The sequence below is a fragment of the Bombina bombina genome, chromosome 4 (genome assembly GCF_027579735.1).
Source record: "Bombina bombina isolate aBomBom1 chromosome 4, aBomBom1.pri, whole genome shotgun sequence".
NCBI classification, from domain to species: domain Eukaryota; kingdom Metazoa; phylum Chordata; class Amphibia; order Anura; family Bombinatoridae; genus Bombina; species Bombina bombina.
Genome location: NC_069502.1, coordinates 1,054,327,977 through 1,054,351,232, shown reverse-complemented (window position 1 = coordinate 1,054,351,232; position 23,256 = coordinate 1,054,327,977). Strand labels below are relative to the sequence as shown.

At 39.2% G+C, this 23,256-nt stretch overlaps 1 protein-coding gene across 1 annotated transcript in view; it reads left to right on the top strand.

The window, feature by feature from the left end:
• Positions 1 to 23,256, top strand: part of EML6 (EMAP like 6) — a 540,560-nt gene that overhangs the window by 298,665 nt on the left and 218,639 nt on the right. Inside the window, exons 22-23 of the mRNA XM_053712691.1 lie at positions 16,520 to 16,672; positions 18,213 to 18,344. Of these exons, the coding sequence (XP_053568666.1) occupies positions 16,520 to 16,672; positions 18,213 to 18,344 (285 nt within the window). The remainder of the gene's footprint in view (positions 1 to 16,519; positions 16,673 to 18,212; positions 18,345 to 23,256) is intronic.

The following is a 23,256-nucleotide window of genomic DNA, read 5'->3' as shown; positions in this document are numbered from 1 at the left end:
CAGTTCCCAGGAGTGGACGATTTTTCGGCTTGTTACTATGTGGACCCACGCTCATACAAGGATGCTGTTCTGTGTATAGTTGTAAGAGGAGCGTTCCCAGGACAAAAGAGGCAGTCGCAGCCAATGATGGTATTTCCCCTACGGACAAGGAATCCTCTTAGTAAATGTCACACAGCAAATAGCAGGGGAAGTTACATCCGTACTTACATAATAATAAGCAGCAACCGGCCTCCAAACTTGAACCAACGATCTGTGGACACACCTTCCAATAGTAACCAATGGCCACTGGAAACAGAAAAGCTTTAACAGGGAAAAGCAATTAGATATACTAGGCTAGAAACCCAGTGAATTTTTTGCAGCTTTCTTTTACAGGATATGCATTCTCGCTCCCAATGCCTGTTTATAATGGCCAATACTGCACAAAAAACACCTAGCAGAGGGTTATTCAGCCACAAGATATCTGCACAAATAAAATACTCCAAAGGTGTAGGAGTTAGTTTAAAATAGAGCAAATAGAGCAACTAGTTTCAAAATGTAATAACTTTTTCAAGCTCTAAAAACCAAATGCACAATGCTCTCTTTTAAACCCACTTCCAGCCAGCTGATTTGATTAATCAATTAGTCTTCCACCTGTTTTGTAAAAGGTGAGGCTGTTAACATTAGTACATTTATAAGCATTGTTATCAGTGAAAATATTTGCAGAATATACATTCATATTTGAAAATTCATGTGTAGAACTAATTTTATATTTAAAAAACATTCATGTTAAAAATATTGCATAGTATTCTGGAAACAATATTAACATATTAACATACAATTTGTTGCCGGCATCTTTCTACAAATTTTTTTACTAATATTATTACCCTAATAAACAAATAAAAAATAAATAAGGCTGCTGAAAAATATATATACTAAAAAACAATTTGTTATCCTTAGAAAAAAAAAAAAAAAATATATATATATATATATATTCACCAAACAGGGAATTGAACCCCTAACCTCGAATCCCAAAAAACATCAAATGCTTACACTTTAACCCCTTAATGACCGCAGCACTTTTCCATTTTCTGTCCGTTTGGGACCAAGGCTATTTTTACATTTTTGCGGTGTTTGTGTTTAGCTGTAATTTTCCTCTTACTCATTTACTGTACCCACACATATTATATACCGTTTTTCTCGCCATTAAATGGACTTTCTAAAGATACCATTATTTTTATCATATCTTATAATTTACTCTAAAAAATTTTTAAAATATGAGGAAAAAATGGAAAAAAACACACTTTTTCTAACTTTGACCCCCAAAATCTGTTACACATCTACAACCACCAAAATAATCCCATGCTAAATAGTTTCTAAATTTTGTTTAGAAATACCCAATGTTTACATGTTCTTTGCTTTTTTTGCAAGTTATAGGTCCATAAATACAAGTAGCACTTTGCTATTTCCAAACCACTTTTTTTCAAAATGAGTGCTAGTTACATTGGGACACTGATATCTTTCAGGAATCTCTGAATATCCCTTGACATGTATATATATTTTTTTAGAAGACATCCCAAAGTATTGATCTAGGCCCATTTTGGTATATTTCATGCCACCATTTCACCGCCAAATGCGATCAAATAAAAAAAATCGTTCACTTTTTCACAAATTTTTTCACAAACTTTAGGTTTCTCACTGAAATCATTTACAAACAGCTTGTGCAATTATAGCATAAATGGTTGTAAATTCTTCTCTGGGATCCCCTTTGTTCATAAATAGCAGGCATATATGGCTTTGGCGTTGCTTTTTGGTAATTAGAAGGCTGCTAAATGCCACTGCGCACCACACGTGTTTTATGCCCAGCAGTGAAGGGGTTAATTAGGGAGCTTGTATGGTTAATTTTAGCTTTAGTGTAGTGTAGTAGACAACCCCAAGTATTGATCTAGGCCCATTTTGGTATATTTCATGCCACCATTTCACCACCATATGCGATCAAATTTAAAAAAACGTTAAATTTTTCACAATTTTAGGTTTCTCACTGAAATTATTTACAAACAGCTTGTGCAATTATGGCACAAATGGTTGTAAATGTTTCTCTGGGATCCCCTTTGTTCAGAAATAGCAGACATATATGACTTCGGCGTTGCTAAATGCTGCTGCGCATCACACGTATATTATGGCTAGCAGTGAAGGGGTTAATTAGGTAGTTTGTAGGGAGCTTGCAGGGTTAATTTTAGCTTTAGTGTAGAGATCAGCCTCCCACCTGACACATCCCACCCCCTGATCCCTCCCAAACAGCTCCCTTCCCTCCCCCACCCCACAATTGTCCCCGCCATCTTAAGTACTGGCAGAAAGTCTGCCAGTACTAAAATAAAAGGTTTTTTTAATTTGTTCTTTTTTTTTATAGCATATTTACATATGCTGCTTTGTAGAATCCCCCCTTAGCCCCCAACCTCCCTGATCCACCCCCAAAACAGCTCTCTTACCCTCCCCCTCTGCATTATTGGGGGCCATCTTGGGTACTGGCAGCTGTCTGCCAGTACCCAGTTTCAAGAAAAAAACGTTTTTTTTTTAAAAAAATAGAAATTCTGTAGTGTAGCTTCCCCCCCCCCCAACACCTTAATTGTTTGATAAAAAAAACTTTTATTCCCTTTTTTTTGCATTTTTTTGTTTAACTTTTTTCTGTAGTGTAGCGGTTCCCACCCGCTCCCTCCCCGTGCACGCGCCCGCCCTTCCGTGCACACGCGCGCATCAGTGCGCGCCCCCCGATCATCCACGCCCACGATCCCGCCCCCCCCTGCACGTCACCAAGGCCATCGATGGCCACCACCCGCCTCCCACCAGCCTCCCACCCACCAACGCGGTAAGCCAACAATCTCCGGTGCAGAGAGGGCCACAGACAGGGTCGGCTCCAGAACGAATGAAATGGGGGGGCATTTTTTTCTGACGAGGGGGCACGCATTTACAAAGCATATATGAAAGTCAAAATAAGAGCAGACCTACATATTCTGCAGGAAAGTGTAGCTTCTAGCTGGCTTATCCCCCACTATTAACATTTGGAGAATATGTGCTAAATCACTAGGTAAAAGAATGAAGTCTAAATCTTATGCAGTGCACTAAAACAGAGCCATTAAACTTGAGACCCCCAGTGCAATAGCTCCTTAAAAACAATTCACCTCTTAATCACCATGATCCAAAACCCTTAAACTCAGATGTACTGTAGGACACACTATATGTCATATAGTGTGTCCTACAGTACATCTGATTATATAATCTAACCTGCACATATTTACACATTTTATGCACATATCGTAGTAATAATAAATGGTTAGGATTTGGCAAACAACTTGTTTATTGTCACTTAATAAATTAATTAAATCTTTTTGTAGGTAGAAGTTCTTTTTATTTCCAGGCACAGACACAAATAAGTTAGTAAAATACCTGAATGGGTAAATGGATGAATGTGTGAATGAATGGTATTGATGAATGGATTGCTGAAGGAGTTTAGCAAGCTTTATCTGCTGTTGCCAAGATTATTTTAAACTTTGCTGCCTGGCCCTTTAGTATAATAGTATAGTTTAGTATAAACATAATAAATGTTAAATAAAGCATAATATAAAAAAAAAGTATTAAATACAAATGTGTCAAAATAGTGTGCTGCTCTTTCTCTTGTTAAGTGTATCCAGTCCACGGATCATCCATTACTTATGGGATATTAACTCCTCCCCAACAGGAAGTGCAAGAGGATTCACCCAGCAGAGCTGCTATATAGCTCCTCCCCTAACTGCCATTCCCAGTCATTCTCTTGCACCCAACGAATAGATAGGATGTGTGAGAGGACTGTGGTGATTATACTTAGTTTCATACCTTCAATCAAAAGTTTGTTATTTTATAATAGCACCGGAGTGTGTTATTCCTTCTCTGGTAGAATTTGAAGAAGAATCTACCTGAGTTTTTCTATGATTTTAGCCGGAGTAGTTAAGATCATATTGCTGTTTCTCGGCCATCTGAGGAGAGGTAAACTTCAGATCAGGGGACAGCGGGCAGATTAATCTGCAAAGAGGTATGTAGCAGCTTATTATTTTCTGACAATGGAATTGATGAGAAAATTCTGCCATACCGATATAATGTAAACTCAGCCTTAAATGCAGTAGCAGCAACTGGTATCAGGCTGTCATGTATGTATATTTTACACTTCAGTATTCTGGGGAATGGCACTTCACTGGAATTATACTGTATGCATAAAACTTTAGCCTAATTTGCAGGGACTAGCAACAGGCTTTTTAATAACACTCAATTTATTAATGTTAAACGTTTTTTGCTGGCATGTAAAATCGTTTAATTTTCTGAGGTACTGGGTGAAAAAATGTTTTGGGCACTATTTTTTTTTCCACTTGGCAGTCGTTTTATTTAATTTATGACAGTTTACTGATCTCTCTCACTGTTATGTGTGAGGGGGAGATTCAGTCAGAAGTTTATTGTCTTCCCTGCATGATCCGGTTCATCTCTACAGAACTCAGGGGTCTTCAAAACTTGTTTTGAGGGAGGTAATCACTCACAGCAGAGCTGTGAGATTGTAGTTGACTGTGATAAAAAAACGTTTATTTCTGTATTTATTTATTTATTTATTTTTCTGCTATCAGGGTTAGTTATCCTTTGCTAATGGGAGCAATCCTTTGCTAAAATTGTGTTTTTTTTACAAAGATTTGATGCTATAACTTTTCAGTTTATTAATTTTCAACTGTCATAACTTTTTCTGTGCTTCTTATAGGCACAGTACGTTTTCATATTATAGTAAATTACTTGAAAAGTATTTCCAAGTTGCTAGTTTATTTGCTAGTGTGTTAAACATGTCTGATTCAGAGGAAGATATCTGTGCTATATGTGCTAAAGCCAAAGTGGAGCCCAATAGAAATTTATGTACTAACTGTATTGATGCTACTTTAAATAAAAGTCAATCTGTACAAATTGAACATATTTCACCAAACAACGAGGGGAGAGTTATGCCGACTAACTCGCCTCACGTGTCAGTACCTGCATCTCCCGCTCGGGAGGTGCGTGATATTGTAGCGCCGAGTACATCTGGGCGGCCATTACAAATCACATTACAGGATATGGCTACTGTTATGACTGAAGTTTTGGCTAAATTACCAGAACTAAGAGGTAAGCGTGATCACTCTGGGGTGAGAACAGAGTGCGCTGATAATATTAGGGCCATGTCAGACACTGCGTCACAATTTGCAGAACATGAGGACGGAGAGCTTCATTCTGCGGGTGACGGTTCTGATCCAAACAAACTGGATTCAGATATTTCAAATTTTAAATTTAAGCTGGAAAACCTCCGTGTATTACTAGGGGAGGTGTTAGCGGCTCTGAATGATTGTAACACAGTTGCAATACCAGAGAAAATGTGTAGGTTGGATAAATATTTTGCGGTACCGGCGAGTACTGACGTTGTTCCTATACCTATGAGACTTACTGAAATTGTTACTAAGGAGTGGGATAGACCCGGTGTGCCGTTCTCACCCCCTCCGATATTTAGAAAGATGTTTCCAATAGACGCCACCACACGGGACTTATGGCAAACGGTCCCTAAGGTGGAGGGAGCAGTTTCTACTTTAGCTAAGCGTACCACTATCCCGGTGGAGGATAGCTGTGCCTTTTCAGATCCAATGGATAAAAAGTTAGAGGGTTACCTTAAGAAAATGTTTGTTCAACAATGTTTTATATTGCAACCTCTTGCATGCATTGCGCCTGTCACGGCTGCAGCAGCATTTTGGTTTGAGTCTCTGGAAGAGACACTTGAATCAGCTCCATTAGATGAGATTACACACAAGCTTAAAGCCCTTAAGTTAGCTAACTCATTTATTTCAGATGCCGTAGTACATTTAACTAAACTTACGGCTAAGAATTCCGGATTCGCCATTCAGGCACGCAGAGCACTGTGGCTAAAATCCTGGTCAGCTGACGTTACTTCTAAATCTAAATTGCTTAATATACCTTTCAAAGGGCAGACCTTATTCGGGCCCGGGTTGAAAGAAATTATCGCTGACATTACAGGAGGTAAAGGCCATGCCCTGCCTCAAGACAGAGCCAAACCTAAGGCTAGACAGTCTAATTTTCGTTCCTTTCGTAATTTCAAAGCAGGAGCAGCATCAACTTCCTCTGCACCAAAACAGGAAGGAGCTGTTGCTCGCTACAGACAAGGCTGGAGACCTAACCAGTCCTGGAACAAGGGCAAGCAGGCCAGGAAACCTGCTGCTGCCCCTAAGACAGCATGAATCGAGGGCCCCCGATCCGGGAACGGATCTAGTGGGGGGCAGACTTTCTCTCTTCGCCCAGGCTTGGGCAAGAGATGTCCAGGATCCCTGGGCGTTAGAGATCATATCTCAGGGATACCTTCTAGACTTCAAATTCTCTCCCCCAAGAGGGAGATTTCATCTGTCAAGGTTGTCAACAAACCAAATAAAGAAAGAGGCGTTTCTACGCTGCGTACAAGATCTTTTATTAATGGGAGTGATCCATCCGGTTCCGCGGTCGGAACAAGGACAAGGGTTTTACTCAAATCTGTTTGTGGTTCCCAAAAAAGAGGGAACTTTCAGGCCAATCTTGGATTTAAAGATCCTAAACAAATTCCTAAGAGTTCCATCGTTCAAAATGGAAACTATTCGGACAATTTTACCCATGATCCAAAAGGGTCAGTACATGACCACAGTGGATTTAAAGGATGCTTACCTTCACATACCGATTCACAAAGATCATTACCGGTATCTAAGGTTTGCCTTTCTAGACAGGCATTACCAGTTTGTAGCTCTTCCATTCGGATTGGCTACGGCTCCGAGAATCTTCACAAAGGTTCTGGGTGCTCTTCTGGCGGTACTAAGACCGCGAGGAATTGCGGTAGCTCCGTACCTAGACGACATTCTGATACAAGCTTCAAGCTTTCAAACTGCCAAGTCTCATACAGAGTTAGTACTGGCATTTCTAAGGTCGCATGGATGGAAGGTGAACGAAAAGAAGAGTTCTCTCTTTCCACTCACAAGAGTTCCCTTCTTGGGGACTCTTATAGATTCTGTAGAAATGAAGATTTACCTGACAGAAGACAGGTTAACAAAGCTTCAAAATGCATGCCGTGTCCTTCATTCCATTCAACACCCGTCAGTAGCTCAATGCATGGAGGTGATCGGCTTAATGGTAGCAGCAATGGACATAGTACCCTTTGCACGCCTACATCTCAAACCGCTGCAATTGTGCATGCTAAGTCAGTGGAATGGGGATTACTCAGACTTGTCCCCTACTCTGAATCTGGATCAAGAGACCAGAAATTCTCTTCTATGGTGGCTTTCTCGGCCACATCTGTCCAGGGGGATGCCATTCAGCAGGCCGGACTGGACAATTGTAACAACAGACGCCAGCCGACTAGGTTGGGGCGCTGTCTGGAATTCTCTGAAGGCTCAGGGACAATGGAATCAGGAGGAGAGTCTCCTACCAATAAACATTCTGGAATTGAGAGCAGTTCTCAATGCCCTTCTGGCTTGGCCCCAGTTAACAACTCGGGGGTTCATCAGGTTTCAGTCGGACAACATCACGACTGTAGCTTAAATCAACCATCAGGGAGGGACAAGAAGCTCCCTAGCAATGATGGAAGTATCAAAGATAATTCGCTGGGCAGAGTCTCACTCTTGCCACCTGTCAGCAATCCACATCCCGGGAGTGGAGAACTGGGAGGCGGATTTCTTAAGTCGTCAGACTTTTCATCCGGGGGAGTGGGAACTTCATCCAGAGGTCTTTGCCCAAATACTTCGACGTTGGGGCAAACCAGAGATAGATCTCATGGCGTCTCGACAGAACGCCAAGCTTCCTCGTTACGGGTCCAGATCCAGGGATCCGGGAGCGGTTCTGATAGATGCTTTGACAGCACCTTGGACCTTCGGGATGGCTTATGTGTTTCCACCCTTCCCGATGCTTCCTCGATTGATTGCCAGAATCAAACAGGAGAGAGCATCAGTGATTCTAATAGCGCCTGCATGGCCACGCAGGACTTGGTATGCAGATCTAGTGGACATGTCATCCTGTCCACCTTGGTCGCTACCTCTGAAACAGGACCTTCTGATCCAGGGTCCCTTCAAACATCAAAATCTAATTTCTCTGAAGCTGACTTTGAACGCTTGATTTTATCAAAACGTGGTTTTTCTGAGTCAGTTATTGATACCTTAATACAGGCTAGGAAGCCTGTTACCAGAAAGATTTACCATAAGATATGGCGCAAATACTTATATTGGTGCGAATCCAAGAGTTACTCATGGAGTAAGGTTAGGATTCCGAGGATATTGTCTTTTCTACAAGAAGGTTTAGAAAAGGGTTTATCCGCTAGTTCCTTAAAGGGACAGATTTCAGCTCTGTCCATTCTTTTACACAAACGTCTGTCAGAAGTTCCGGACGGTCAAGCTTTTTGTCAGGCTTTAGCTAGGATCAAGCCTGTGTTTAAAACTGTTGCTCCACCATGGAGTTTGAACTTAGTTCTTAATGTTTTACAGGGGGTTCCGTTTGAACCCCTTCATTCCATTGATATCAAGTTGTTATCTTGGAAAGTTCTGTTTTTAATGGCGATTTCCTCGGCTCGAAGAGTCTCTGAGTTATCTGCCTTACATTGTGATTCTCCTTATCTGATTTTTCATTCAGACAAGGTAGTTCTGCGTACTAAACCTGGGTTCCTACCTAAGGTGGTCACTAACAGGAATATCAATCAAGAGATTGTGGTTCCATCTTTGTGTCCTAATCCTTCTTCGAAAAAGGAACGTCTGCTACACAATCTAGATGTAGTCCGTGCCCTGAAATTTTATCTACAGGCAACTAAGGATTTTCGACAAACGTCTTCCCTGTTTGTCGTTTATTCTGGTCAGAGGAGAGGTCAAAAAGCTTCGGCTACCTCTCTCTCCTTTTGGCTTCGTAGCATAATACGGTTAGCCTATGAGACTGCTGGACAGCAGCCTCCTGAAAGAATTACAGCACATTCTACTAGAGCTGTGGCTTCCACTTGGGCCTTTAAGAATGAGGCTTCTGTTGAACAGATTTGCAAGGCTGCAACTTGGTCTTCTCTTCATACTTTTTCCAAATTTTACAAATTTGACACTTTTGCTTCTTCTGAGGCTGTTTTTTTGGGAGAAAGGTTCTTCAGGCAGTGGTTCCTTCCGTATAAAGAGCCTGCCTGTCCCTCCCGTCATCCGTGTACTTTAGCTTTGGTATTGGTATCCCATAAGTAATGGATGATCCGTGGACTGGATACACTTAACAAGAGAAAACATAATTTATGCTTACCTGATAAATTTATTTCTCTTGTGGTGTATCCAGTCCACGGCCCGCCCTGTCACTTTAAGGCAGGTAATTTTTCCATTAAACTACAGTCACCACTGCACCCTATGGTTTTCCTTTCTCTGCATGTTTTCGGTCGAATGACTGGTAATGGCAGTTAGGGGAGGAGCTATATAGCAGCTCTGCTGGGTGAATCCTCTTGCACTTCCTGTTGGGGAGGAGTTAATATCCCATAAGTAATGGATGATCCGTGGACTGGATACACCACAAGAGAAATAAATTTATCAGGTAAGCATAAATTATGTTTTTTTTATATTAATGTTCTTCCAGAAATGTATAAATACAATATATATTATGGATATATGGTGTATGTATATATATATATATATATATATATATAAAATAAAGAGGTTCCCCCTGTCTAAATATAAATATCATCCCTTATATACATAAAATTATATGGGGAGCCCCTCCCCAGTACCTTAAATAAATATAAATATCATCCCTTATAGACATATATATAATATTATAAAGAGGTTCCCTCTGTCTCCCACACACACAGCCCCCTCCCCAGTACCTTAAATAAATATAAATATCATCCCTTATATAAATATAAATAATATTATAGAGAGGTTCTCTTTGACAGACACACTCAGTCACACACCTTATACACAATTTTATAACATTATAGAGAGGTTCCCTCTGCTCTGCCACACACATACACACAGCCTCCCTATTACCTTATATAATATATACACAACCCCCTCCTCAGTACCTTACTATATTGCAAGAAGGTTCCCTCAGTCTCACACTTACAGATACGTTTGCAGCTAGATCCCATCCGGCTGAAGGACCTGTGATGTGAGGGCTGTGACTTTATTGGTACTTTAGCTGGAAGGGACCAAGCCAGATAATACATTTTGCTGTATACATTATTTGTTATCTGAGCTTGCTGCTTTGTAAAATACATGGGAGGCAGCATGACAGCTAGGTCTGATGTGTGCACTGAGAGGTAAGGATGGGGAAAATTACCCATAAAAAGTACCTGCCTGCACTACAGCTGCCTTAGAGCAATGCTTCAGCTGCTGCCCTAAGTAAATGCCTTGTGAATGTGTGCCTAGTGCAGAATACACCTTACACTTAGACTGACTGAGCAAAACAAATATAAATAACATCACTGCTGAATGTGATGTTTTTTCTCACCGTGACCAGCCTAGTCTTGCTGCTTCTTTCCTCCTTGCATCACCTCACACTGATTCCCTCTCACGAGTCAGCTCTCACTCTTCCCGCGCTGGGACTCTGGGTGGGAGGAAGTGATGAGTCATGATGAGTGTCAGGGAGAATGCAGCGTCATTATGTGAGGCCAGCTGGATCAGTCAGTCATCTTCAGCAGTGCCAGCCACCTATTGTGAAATAGGTATAGCTAAGTCATACCCCAGCCTTCCACTGCACTGACTGACTGAGTGCACATTTGAGCGTGCACAAGCCCCGCCCCCAGAAAAGGTGCGGGGCGAAAAATAAAACATTTTAAGTAAAAAAAAAAAAAATAATAATAATTTACAAAAATCCTGTGTTTTGAGGGGGCACAGCATTCCATTTGGGTGGGCATTGCCCCCCAAAGCCCCCCCTTGGAGCCGACCCTGGCCACAGAGTGGCTCTCTCTGCACCGGATGGCTTAAAAAGGTTATTGCAGGATGCCTCGATATCGAGGCATCACTGCAATAACCGGAAAGCAGCTGGAAGCGAGCAGGATCGCTTCCAGCTGCTTTCCAGACCGAGGACGTGCAGGGTACGTCCTTGGTCGTTAAGGGTATTTTTTTAGAGGACGTACCCTGCACGTCCTCGGTCGTTAAGGGGTTAACCACTAAGTCATAGCTCATCTAAACATGGTAACTGCTATTTTGGATTGTATTTAAACCCTCTCATTTAGAAATATATTCTATAAATGATAGTAAAGATTCGAACCCAAAGACCCTTACTAGCTAAACCTGCAGGCTATACCATTCGGCCATCCTTCCCAATTCATAATTAGGTTCCGAATTTTTTATAAATAACTTCTATATTCCTATTATTTCATAAATATGATGGGATTCAAACCAGTAACCTTCTGGTCCTGAAACAAGCAACTTAACCACTGGCCCACAATAGGCTCATGATAAAGACATAAGTCTATTGATATATATAAAGACATAATGGTCCAGACAGATATACATACTTATTTAAAAAAAAAAAAAAAAAAAAAAAGTAGTATAGTATATAATATTTAAGGTCTTTCTTGTTATGATAATAAATCCTTGTAATTTTTTAAATGATATTATTGTTAGATTTGTCTGGACCATTATGTCTTTATATATATCAATAGACTTAAGTCTTTATCATGAGCCTATTTTGGGCCAGTGGTTAAGTTGCTTGTTTCAGGACCAGAAGGTTACTGGTTTGAATCCCATCATATACATATATTTATGAAATAATAGGAATATAGAAGTTATTTATAAAAAAATCGGAACCTAATTATGAATTGGGAAGGATGGCCGAATGGTATAGCCTGCAGGTTTAGCTAGTATGGGTCTTTGGGTTCGAATCTTTACTATCATTTATAGAAGATATTTGTAAATGAGTGGGTTTAAATACAATCCAAAATAGCATTTACCATGTTTAGATGAGCTATGACTTAGTGGTTAAAGTGTAAGCATTTGATGTTTTTTGGGATTCGAGGTTAGGGGTTCAATTCCCTGTTTGGTGAATATATATATTTTTTTTTTCTAAGGATAACAAATTGTTTTTTAGTATATATATTTTTCAGCAGCCTTATATTTATTTTTTATTTGTTTATTAGGGTAATAATATTAGTACAAAATTTTGTAGAAAGATGCCGGCAACAAATTGTATGTTAATATGTTAATATTGTTTCCAGAATACTATGCAATATTTTTAACATGAATGTTTTTTAAATATAAAATTAGTTCTAAACATGAATTTTTAAATATGAATGTATATTCTGCAAATATTTTCACTGATAACAATGCTTATAAATGTACTAATGTTAACAGCCTCACCTTTTACAAAACAGGTGGCAGACTAATTGATTAATCAAATCAGCTGGCTGGAAGTGGGATTAAAAGAGAGCATTGTTCATTTGGTTTTTAGAGCTTGAAAAAGATATTACATTTTGAAACTAGTTGCTCTATTTGCTCTATTTTAAACTAACTCCTACACCTTTGGAGTATTTTATTTGTGCAGATATCTTGTGGCTGAATAACCCTCTGCTAGGTGTTTTTTGTGCAGTATTGGCCATTATAAACAGGCCTTGGGAGCGAGAATGCATATCCTGTAAAAGAAAGCTGCAAAAAATTCACTGGGTTTCTAGCCTAGTATATCTAATTGATTTTCCCTGTTAAAGCTTTTCTGTTTCCAGTGGCCATTGGTTACTATTGGAAGGTGTGTCCACAGATCGTTGGTCAAGTTTGGAGGCCGGTTGCTGCTTATTATTATGTAAGTACGGATGTAACTTCCCCTGCTATTTGCTGTGTGACATTTACTAAGAGGATTCCTTGTCCGTAGGGGAAATACCATCATTGGCTGCGACTGCCTCTTTTGTCCTGGGAACGCTCCTCTTACAACTATACACAGAACAGCATCCTTGTATGAGCGTGGGTCCACATAGTAACAAGCCGAAAAATCGTCCACTCCTGGGAACTGTTTCTTATGCATGAACTTTTGGTTTAAGGAGTTTTTTATACTAATTTTTCTTTTTTTCTTAATTTTGTGATTTATTATTGTATGTCTTGAATAGGAGGGAACGTTTCGACCCATTTTAGATCTCAAAAGTCTAAACAAGTTTCTCAGAGTCCCATCCTTCAAGATGGAGACTATTATGACAATTCTTCCATTGATCCAGGAGGGTCAATATATGACTACCGTGGACTTGAAGGATGCATACCTTCATATTCCTATCCACAAGGATCATCACCAGTTCCTAAGATTTGCCTTTCTAGACAAACATTTTCAGTTCGTGGCTCTACCCTTCAGGCTGGCCATGGCACCCAGGATCTTCACAAAGGTTCTAGGGTCTCTGCTAGCGGTTCTCAGAACACGGGGCATTGCAGTGGCGCCTTATCTGGTCAATATACTAATCCAGGCGGCGTCTTACCAACTGACAAAGTCGCATACCGACAGGGTTCTGTCCTTTCTAAGGACTCATGGGTGGAAGGTGAACGTAGAAAAGAGTTCACTAATTCCACAAACGAAGGTTCCTTTCCTGGGAATTCTAATAGATTCTGTATCTATAAAAACCTTCTTGACGAAGATCAGGAAGTTAAAGATTCTGAATACATGCCGAGCCCTTCAGTCCAATCCTCTGCCTTCAGTGGCCCAGTGCATGGAGGTAATTGGATTGATTGTGGCGGAAATGGACATAATTTTGTTTGCTCGTTTTCATCTCAGACCTCTACAACTGAGCATGCTCAGACAGTGGAATGGAGATTATGCAGATTTGTCTCCTCAGATAGATTTAGATCAGGAGACAAACTCTCTTCTTTGGTGGTTGTTGCAGGATCATCTGTCCCAAGGGACGTGCTTCCGCAGGCCCTCATGGGTGATAGTGACAACGGATGCCAGTCTACTAGGTTGGGGTGCAGTCTGGAATTCCCTGAAGGCTCAGGGGGTGTGGACTCGATCGGAGTCTCTACTTCCAATGAATATTCTGGAGTTAAGAGTGATATTCAATGCGCTTCAGGCTTGGCCTCAGTTGGCTTCGGACAAATTCATCCGGTTTCAGTCGGACAACATCACGGCTGTGGCTTACATCAATCATCAGGGAGGAACAAGGAGTTCCTTAGCGATGACAGAAGTATCCAAGATAATTCGGTGGGCGGAGGCTCATTCTTGTTATCTGTCAGCAATATACATCCCAGGAGTGGACAACTGGGAAGCGGACTTTCTGAGCAGACAGTCTTTCCATCCAGGAGAATGGGAACTTCATCCGGAGGTCTTTGCTGCTCTGATTCTCTGGTGGGGCAGAATGGAACTGGATCTGATGGCGTCTCGTCAGAATGCCAAGCTCCCAAGATATGGATCCAGGTCAAGGGATCCTCAGGCCGAACTGATAGATGCCTTGGCAGTGCCTTGGTCATTCAACCTAGCTTATGTGTTTCCACCGTTTGCTCTCCTTCCCCGGGTAATTGCTCGGATCAAACAGGAGAGGGCTTCAGTGATTCTAATCGCTCCTGCGTGGCTACGCAGGACTTGGTACGCGGATCTAGTGGTCATGTCCTCTCTGCCACCGTGGCAGCTTCCATTGAGGCAGGGCCTTCTCATTCAGGGTCCCTTCCATCACCCGAATCTAGTTTCTCTGCAGCTAACTGCTTGGAGATTGAACGCTTGATTTTATCTAAGCGAGGGTTCTCTGATTCGGTCATTGATACTTTGATTCAGGCACGGAAGCCTGTTACTAGAAACATTTACCATAAGATATGGCGTAAATATCTTTATTGGTGCGAATCCAAGGGCTACTCATGGAGTAGGGTTAGGATTCCCAGGATTTTAGCCTTTCTCCAAGAAGGATTGGAGAAAGGGTTGTCAGCAAGTTCCTTAAAGGGACAGATCTTTGCATTGTCCATTCTATTGCACAAACGTCTGTCAGATGTTCCAGATGTTCAATCCTTTTGTCAGGCTCTAACTAGAATCAGGCCTGTATTTAGACCAATTGCTCCTTCTTGGAGTTTGAATTTAGTTCTTAAGGTTCTTCAAGGGGTTCCGTTTGAACCCATGCATTCCATAGATATTAAGTTATTATCTTGGAAGGTTTTATTTTTGGTTGCTATTTCTTCTGCTCGCAGAGTTTCTGAGCTTTCGGCTTTACAAATTGATACACCTTACCTTACTTTTCATGTTGATAAGGTGGTGTTACGTACCAAACCTGGTTTTCTTCCTAAAGTTGTTTCTAATAAGAATATTAATCAGGACATTGTTGTTCCTTCATTATGTCCTAATCCTTCTTCTACGAAGGAGCGTATATTACACAACTTAGATGTAGTTCGCACCTTAAAGTTTTACTTACAGGCGACTAAGGATTTTCGTCAAACATCTTCATTGTTTGTGGTTTTTGCCGGGAAACGTAGGGGTCAGAAGGCTACGGCTACCTCTCTTTCTTTTTGGCTGAAGAGTATCATCCGTTTGGCATATGAGACTGCTGGGCAGCAGCCTCCTGAAAGAATTACGGCTCATTCCACTAGGGCTGTGGCTTCCTCATGGGCATTTAAAAATGATGCTTCTGTTGAACAGATTTGCAAGGCTGCAACTTGGTCTTCTCTTCATACTTTTTCCAAATTTTACAAATTTGATACTTTTGCTTCTTCTGAGGCTGTTTTGGGGAGAAAGGTTCTTCAAGCAGTGGTGCCTTCCATTTAGGTTCCTGTCTTGTCCCTCCCTTTTCATCCGTGTCCTATAGCTTTGGTATTGTATCCCATAAGTAAGGATGAAATACGTGGACTCATCGTATCTTTGTAAGAGAAAAGGAAATTTATGCTTACCTGATAAATTTATTTCTTTTACGATATGACGAGTCCACGGCCCACCCTGTTTTTCAGGTTTTTATTTTTATTTTTGTTAAACTTCAGTCACCTTTGCACCTTTGGCTTTTCCTTTCTCTTCCTAACTTCGGTCGAATGACTGGAGGTGGAGGGAAGGGAGGAGCTATATATACAGCTCTGCTGTGGTGCTCTTTGCCACTTCCTGTCAACACGAGGATAAATCCCATATGTAAGGATGAAATTCGTGGACTCGTCGTATCGTAGAAGAAATAAATTTATCAGGTAAGCATAAATTTCCTTTTTTTGCATTTCTCCAATTGGTGGCCTGATATTAACCCAGCCACTTGCTTTGTGTGCTGTTGCTCAAACTGTGAAGAAAGGAACTAAATCTTTTTTGTTATAACTTTTTATGGGCTCAGGATTGGCCAAATACAAAAGTAAAACTTACATACTTATTGGCTGACACAGAAATCAATCAAGGACATTAATGAATCCAAAATGCAAGTCTAGCCAGTCAATCTAAGTCTATCTGGCGCAGGAGTTTTGTAATTCAAAATAGCTAGAAATGTACCCGTATTGCGCTTGCTGAGAACCAGGTTTTAACAGATTGATGTAGAAAACAGGAGCAGAAAATGCTAGTATTTATTGCTTGATGCTACTGTGCCACAAAAGCTTAGTGCACGTCTGTTGCTTTGCAGGAGGACGATGCTGTGCCTTTACTCCAGATGGGAAAGCCTTGGCAGTAGGCCTGAACGATGGCAGTTTTCTAGTCGTAAATGCAGACACCCTTGAAGATATGGTATCTTTCCACCACAGAAAGGAAATGATAGCAGATATCAAATTTTCACCAGGTAAGTCTCAAAGCAGAATACATTTTATTTGGCAAACTTTCTTATTAAAATCCTTACAGATATATGTTTCTATAATTTATTGGTGTAATATCTGAGCTAATTTGTACATTGCTCTTTTGGTAGTTTACAAAGGAAATGTGAACATTTTTGGTAGACAGAAAATTGCCTGTTAAAGGTATATGAAAGTCAAAATTAAACATTCATGATTCAGACAGAGAGTGCAGTTTTAATATAATTTTTAATGCATTTCTATTACCAGGTTTCCTTTGTTCTCTTGGTATCCTTTGTTGAAATGCATACCTTGGTATACTGAGGAACAGCAATGCACTACTTAAAGCTAGCTGCTGATTGGTGAATACATATTTATGCAACTTGTCATTGGCTTGCCAAATGTGTTCAGCTAGCTCCCAGTTGTGCATTGTTGTTCTGGAGCTGACTTTAATGTCACCCTCTTTGCAAGGGTTAAACACATACGTGTCGATCAAAACCCTTAAAGGGACAGTCTGCAATAGAATTTTTATTGTTTTAAAAGATAGATAATACCTTTATTAACCATTCCCCAATTTTGCATAACCAAAACAGTTATATTAGTATACTTTTTACCTCTGTGATTACCTTGTATCTAAGCATCTTCTGACAGCCCCCTATTCACATGACTATTTATTTATTATCTATTGACTTGCATTTAGTACTGTGTTATGCAAAATCTTAAATAACTCCTCGGGTGTGAACACATTGTTATCTATAATGCCCACATGAACTAGCAGTCTCCTGTTGTGAAACAGGCACAGACAGAAATTTAGAGGTTTAAATGTTATTAAGTATAATAATATATCAATATTTGTTGTGCAAAGCTGGGGAATGGGTAGTAAAGGCATTATCTATCTTTTTAAACAAAAACAATTTTAGTGTAGACTGTCCCTTTAAAGGGACAGTCTAGTCAAAATGAAACTTTCATGATTCAGATAGGGCATGTCATTTTAAACAACTTTCCAGATTACATTTATCATACAATTTGCTTTGTTCTCTTGGTATTGTTGCTGCAAGCTAAACCTAGGTAGACTGATTTCTAAACTGTTAAAAACCGCCCCCTATCTAAGCTTATTTTCACAGTTTTCACAGTTAGACAGAGATAGTTCATGTGTGTCATATATATAACATTGTGCTCACTCCTGTGGAGTTATTTGAGTCAGCACTGATTCGCTAAAATGAATGTCTGTCAAAGGACTTACATAAGGGGGCAGTCTGCAGAGCTTAGATACAAGATAATCACAGAGATAAAAAGTATATTAATATAACAGTGTTGATTATGCAAAACTGGGGAATGGGTAATTAAGGCATTATCTATCTTGATTATCTATCTATCTTAATAATACAAATTCTGGAGTAGACTGTCCATTTAGTGCTGCTTTTTAAATATACTTTTTTCTGGGGGGGTTTTATTTGAATTAAATAATAAATTACATGAATGTAATTTTATAGAGAATTTGAATTGTTTAGAAGTTTGTGATGTATTTATTCTGTATTTATTGCTTCATAGATGCAGGGAAATATCTGGCAGTGGCTTCCCATGATAATTTTGTAGATATTTATAATGTGTTGACCAGCAAACGAGTTGGTATCTGTAAAGGTGCCTCAAGCTATATCACTCACATCGACTGGGATTCAAGAGGTAAAATAAATGGTTGTGTGCTTGTAAGTGTATATATACTGTGTATAAATATATATATATATATATATGTGTGTGTACAGCATGCTTATATATGTATTCATGTAAAGAAAACAGTTGTAAGAAAAGTGATCAATAGTGATTGAGTATAATTAAATAAATCACCTAAATGTATTGAAATAAAAGGCCATTATAGTGAAAATATGGCATGCCTTAATTTGTTAGAGCATGTAATTTTATCACTATAGTCCTTGCAAGTCATTGGGCCTACCTATCAAGCCGTCAACTTACTTGCATTCGACGGCACCAATACGCTCACCTGACATCGCCTAACATCGCTGCCGCGCACCTGAATACGTTCTCCAAAGTTACCAAAAAAGCTGTCAAAAAGCCGCGCACCAAGTACGGGGCGATGAGCAGCGGACTGTTAACTAACAGTCACCGATCTCGCTGCTATTGGGCTTTTTCACAGCTTTATTTGTACCCTGTCAATAAGCACCCACACTATACTACACTGTTTTACCCCTATCCCGGACCCCACCACAACGAAATAAAGTCATTAACCCCTAAACCGCTTCTCACGGAGCCCACCGCCACTCTAATAAACTTATTAACCCCTATCCTGCTGCTCTCGGAGCCCACCACCACCTGCATTATGTTATTAACCCCTAATCTGCCGCCCCCTACACCGCCGCCACCTACATTATACTTATTAACCCCTATCCCGCCGCTCCCGGAGCCCACCGCAACTAAATAAAGTTATTAACCCCTAAACCGCCAGCCCCCCACCTCTCCATAAACTAAATTAACCTATTAACCCCTAAACCTTACAACCCGCTAACTTTATATTAAATATTAACTCATCCCTATCTTATAATAAATTTAAACTTAACTTTAGAATTAAATTAAACTATATTAAACTATTAATTAATCTACCCTATTATACTAAAATTACATTAAACTATATTAAACTAATAATTAATCTACACTACCTTTTATAATAAGATTACATTAAACTATATTAAATTAATAATTAATCTATACTAACTGTTATACTAAAACTACATTAAACTACAAATTAAATTAACTATATTATATATTTAGAAACCTAACCCTACTCAAATAATTTAAATCTACACTAAAAAATTACTAAGTTACAAAAAACTAACAACTTAGTTACAAAAAATAACAAACACTAAATTACAGAAAAAAATAAACACTAAGTTACAAAAAAATAAAAAAGAAATTATCAAAGATTTAAACTAATTACACCTAATCTAAGGGCCCTATGAAAATAAAAAAGCCTCCCCAAAATAAAAAAAAAACCCTAACCTACAATAAACTACAAATAGCCCTTAAAAGGGCCTTTTGCGGGGCATTGCCCCAAAGAAATCAGCTCTTTTACCTGTAAATAAAAAGTACAACCAACCCCCCCAAATAAAACACTAACTAAAAAAACCTAAGCTCCCCATTGCCCTGAAAAGGGCATTTGGATGGGTATTGCCCTTAAAAGGACATTTAGCTCTATTGCACCCAAACCCTAATCTAAAAATAAAACCCACTCAATAAACCTTTAAAAAATCCTAACACTAACCCCTGAAGATCGACTTACAGTTTTGAAGATCTGACATCCATCCTCCAAGAAGCCGGCAGAAGTCCTCATCAAAGCCGGGAGAAGTCTTCATCCAAGCATCCGAAGTCTTCATCCAAGCCAGCAGAAGTCTTCACCCAGACGGCATCTTCTATCTTCATCCATCCGGCGAGGAGCGGATCCATCTTCAAGACATCCGGCGCGGAGCATCCTCTTCTTCCGATGACTCCCGACGAATGAAGGTTCCTTTAAGTGACGTCATCCAAGATGGCGTTCCTTAGATTCCGATTGGCTGATAGAATTCTATCAGCCAATCAGAATTAAGGTTGAAAAAATCCTATTGGCTGATGCAATCAGCCAATAGGATTGAACTTCAATCTTATTGGCTGATCTAATCAGCCAATAGGATTGAGCTTGCATTCTATTGGCTGTTTCAATCAGCCAATAGAATGCGAGCTCAATCCTATTTTATTTGGGTTGGTTAGTTGTGTGGGTGGTGGGTTTACTGTTGGGGGTGTTGTTTGTATTTTATATTTACAGGTAAAAGAGCTGATTTCTTTGGGGCAATGCCCCGCAAAAGGCCCTTTTAAAGGCTATTTGTAGTTTATTGTAGGTTTTTATTTTCATAGGGCCCTTAGATTAGGTGTAATTAGTTTAAATCATTGATAATTTCTTTTTAATTTTTGTAACTTAGTGTTTATTTTTTTCTGTAACTTAGTGTTTGTTATTTTTTTGTAACTAAGTTGATAGTTTTTTTGTAATTTAGTAATTTTTTAATGTAGATTTAAATTATTTGGGTAGGATTAGGTTTCTAAATATATAATATAGTTAATTTAATTTGTAGTTTAATGTAATTTTAGTATAATAGTTAGTGTAGATTAATTATTAGTTTAATATATTTTAATGTAATTTTAGTATAATAGTTAGGGTAGATTAATTAATAGTTTAATATAGTTTAATTTAATTCTAAATTTAAGTTTAAATTTATTATAAGATAGGGATGAGTTAATATTTAATATAAAGTTAGCGGGTTGTTAGGTTTAGGGGTTAATAAATTATTTAGTTGCGGTGGGCTCCGGGAGCAACGGGATAGTGGTTAATAAGTATAATGTAGGTGACTGCAGTGTTGGGGCGGCAGATTAGGGGTTAATAAGTATAATGTAGGTGGCAGCGGTGTCGGGCTGGCAGATTAGGGGTTAATAAGTATAATGTAGGTGGCGGCGGTGTAGGGGGGCAGATTAGGGGTTAATAAGTATAATGTAGGTGGCGGCGGTGTCGGGGCAACAGATTAGGGGTTAATAAGTATAATGTAGGTGGCGGCGGTGTAGGGGGCGGCAGATTAGGGGTGTTTAGACTCAGGGTACATGTTAGGGTGTTTGGTGTAAACATAACTTTTATTCTCCCATAGGAATCAATGGGATATTGGGCAGCAGCGAACATAAGCTTTGCTGCTTTCAGACTCCCATTGATTCCTATGGCATCCGCCGCCTCCAGGGCGGCGGATTAAAAACCAGGTATGCTGGGCCGGAATAGTGGCGAGCGTACCTGGTAGAAATTTGTTAACTAGCAAAAGTAGTCAGATAGTGCCGAATTTGCATTCACAACATTTGTAGTGACGTAAGCATCGATCTGTGTCGGACTGAGACCGGCGGATCGTATGTTACGTCATAAAATTCTACTTTTGCTGGTCTGTAGGGTTTGATAACTAAGGGGAATCAGGCTCGCCACAATTACGCTGCGGAATTCCAGCGTATTTGCGGTTGACGGCTAGATAAATAGGGGCCTATGTCTTTAACCCACAAACCTAAAGTACCACTTGGGAGCCGCAGAGAAACCAGCTGGGTCATACAACTAGCGCTGCTGATTGGCTCAACGACAGTTTCTACTCGGGACAAGCAATTCCCTGTGGCTTTTCTGGTGTTTAAACAAATAGAACTGGGCGCTCAATAGTGATAAAATTACGAATTAACAAATGAGAGCATTTAACCTCTTCACAATAATGGCCCTTTAAAATATTTAGAATGTTTATCATTATGACTTCCAGGGAATATGTTACTGGGAATATATCTGTTTCTCTCATCCTCCCTCTCTTAGGAGGTTAGCCAAAATGGGTCTATTTTATCTAGAAAAAGGAGCTTAAGAGGTGACATGATTACTTTATATTGTCAGTATATTTATGAAAATCTTAGTAGTATTCTCCAAACAATATGTGAGTATTTGGCAGGGAATATATTTAACAATCTTCCTTTAGACTAAACCCACAATCAATATACTTCTACTAAGACAACAAATAAAATTAATATAAATACCTGAACTCTTTTATTTAGTTAATATCCATGAACATATTGAAATATATTTGAAATAAAAGGAAATGAAATAATATTATATGCGCTTGAAAACTATTTAAATATGCTATGCAAAATTAATACACGCTTATATTGAAAACCCACCTTATTTATAAATAGTCTTTATTTATTTAACACAATGGGACTAAAAAAAAAACCTTTAACATCCAAGCAATACAATTCTAAACAGTGTTTATAAAACAATAGGATAATATATATATTCTGCTATTTAACTGCAATCCTAATACAAAATTAACTTACAATCTCAGAACTTGCACAGATGAGTTACTCAGCCAATCAGATACAGATTCAAACAATATATATATAGGCTGTGAAATGCTAACTTAAAAAAAACACACTGCTTCTTTAAATCTATTAAATACAAATTGACTATGCATATAACTTATCTTACAAAACCCAGAAAACTGTATCTTTAAACTGCAGTGACTTTAAAATATCACATGTAATTAGCAGCCCTTTTCTTATACTCTATATATACGTTACCAAAATGATATCCAACTTCAAGATTTTTTTTCACACCTCATATAAAATAAGTGTAATTGCAATGGAATAGGAGAAATATGGCCCACTTTGTTTTTATAGTTGTGTCCCACGCAAAACAGTTTCAGTCAGTTACAAAACTCTGCAGCCAGTCTTTTTCCCCCCTTTTCCTGCATAGCACTATATAGTGTAATCATTGGTGTAAAATATGGGTGGCCCTTCGAAACCTTGTCCCTCTATTGGATAACTGGATATCCCATTTCCAACAGCTAAAAAGCTTTCTGGCTGTAGTTCTCTCCTGGCAACACCGGGTGGCATCACAAACAGACACAGCAACATTTGAAACAACTTAAATCACTATTTCTATGAAATGGTTATTCATTTTATCATAATTTACTGCAACAACTATTCACAATATTTGTTTTGGATGTTATATCTTAATGAATTTTCTGATCATTTTGATATGAAACATCACATA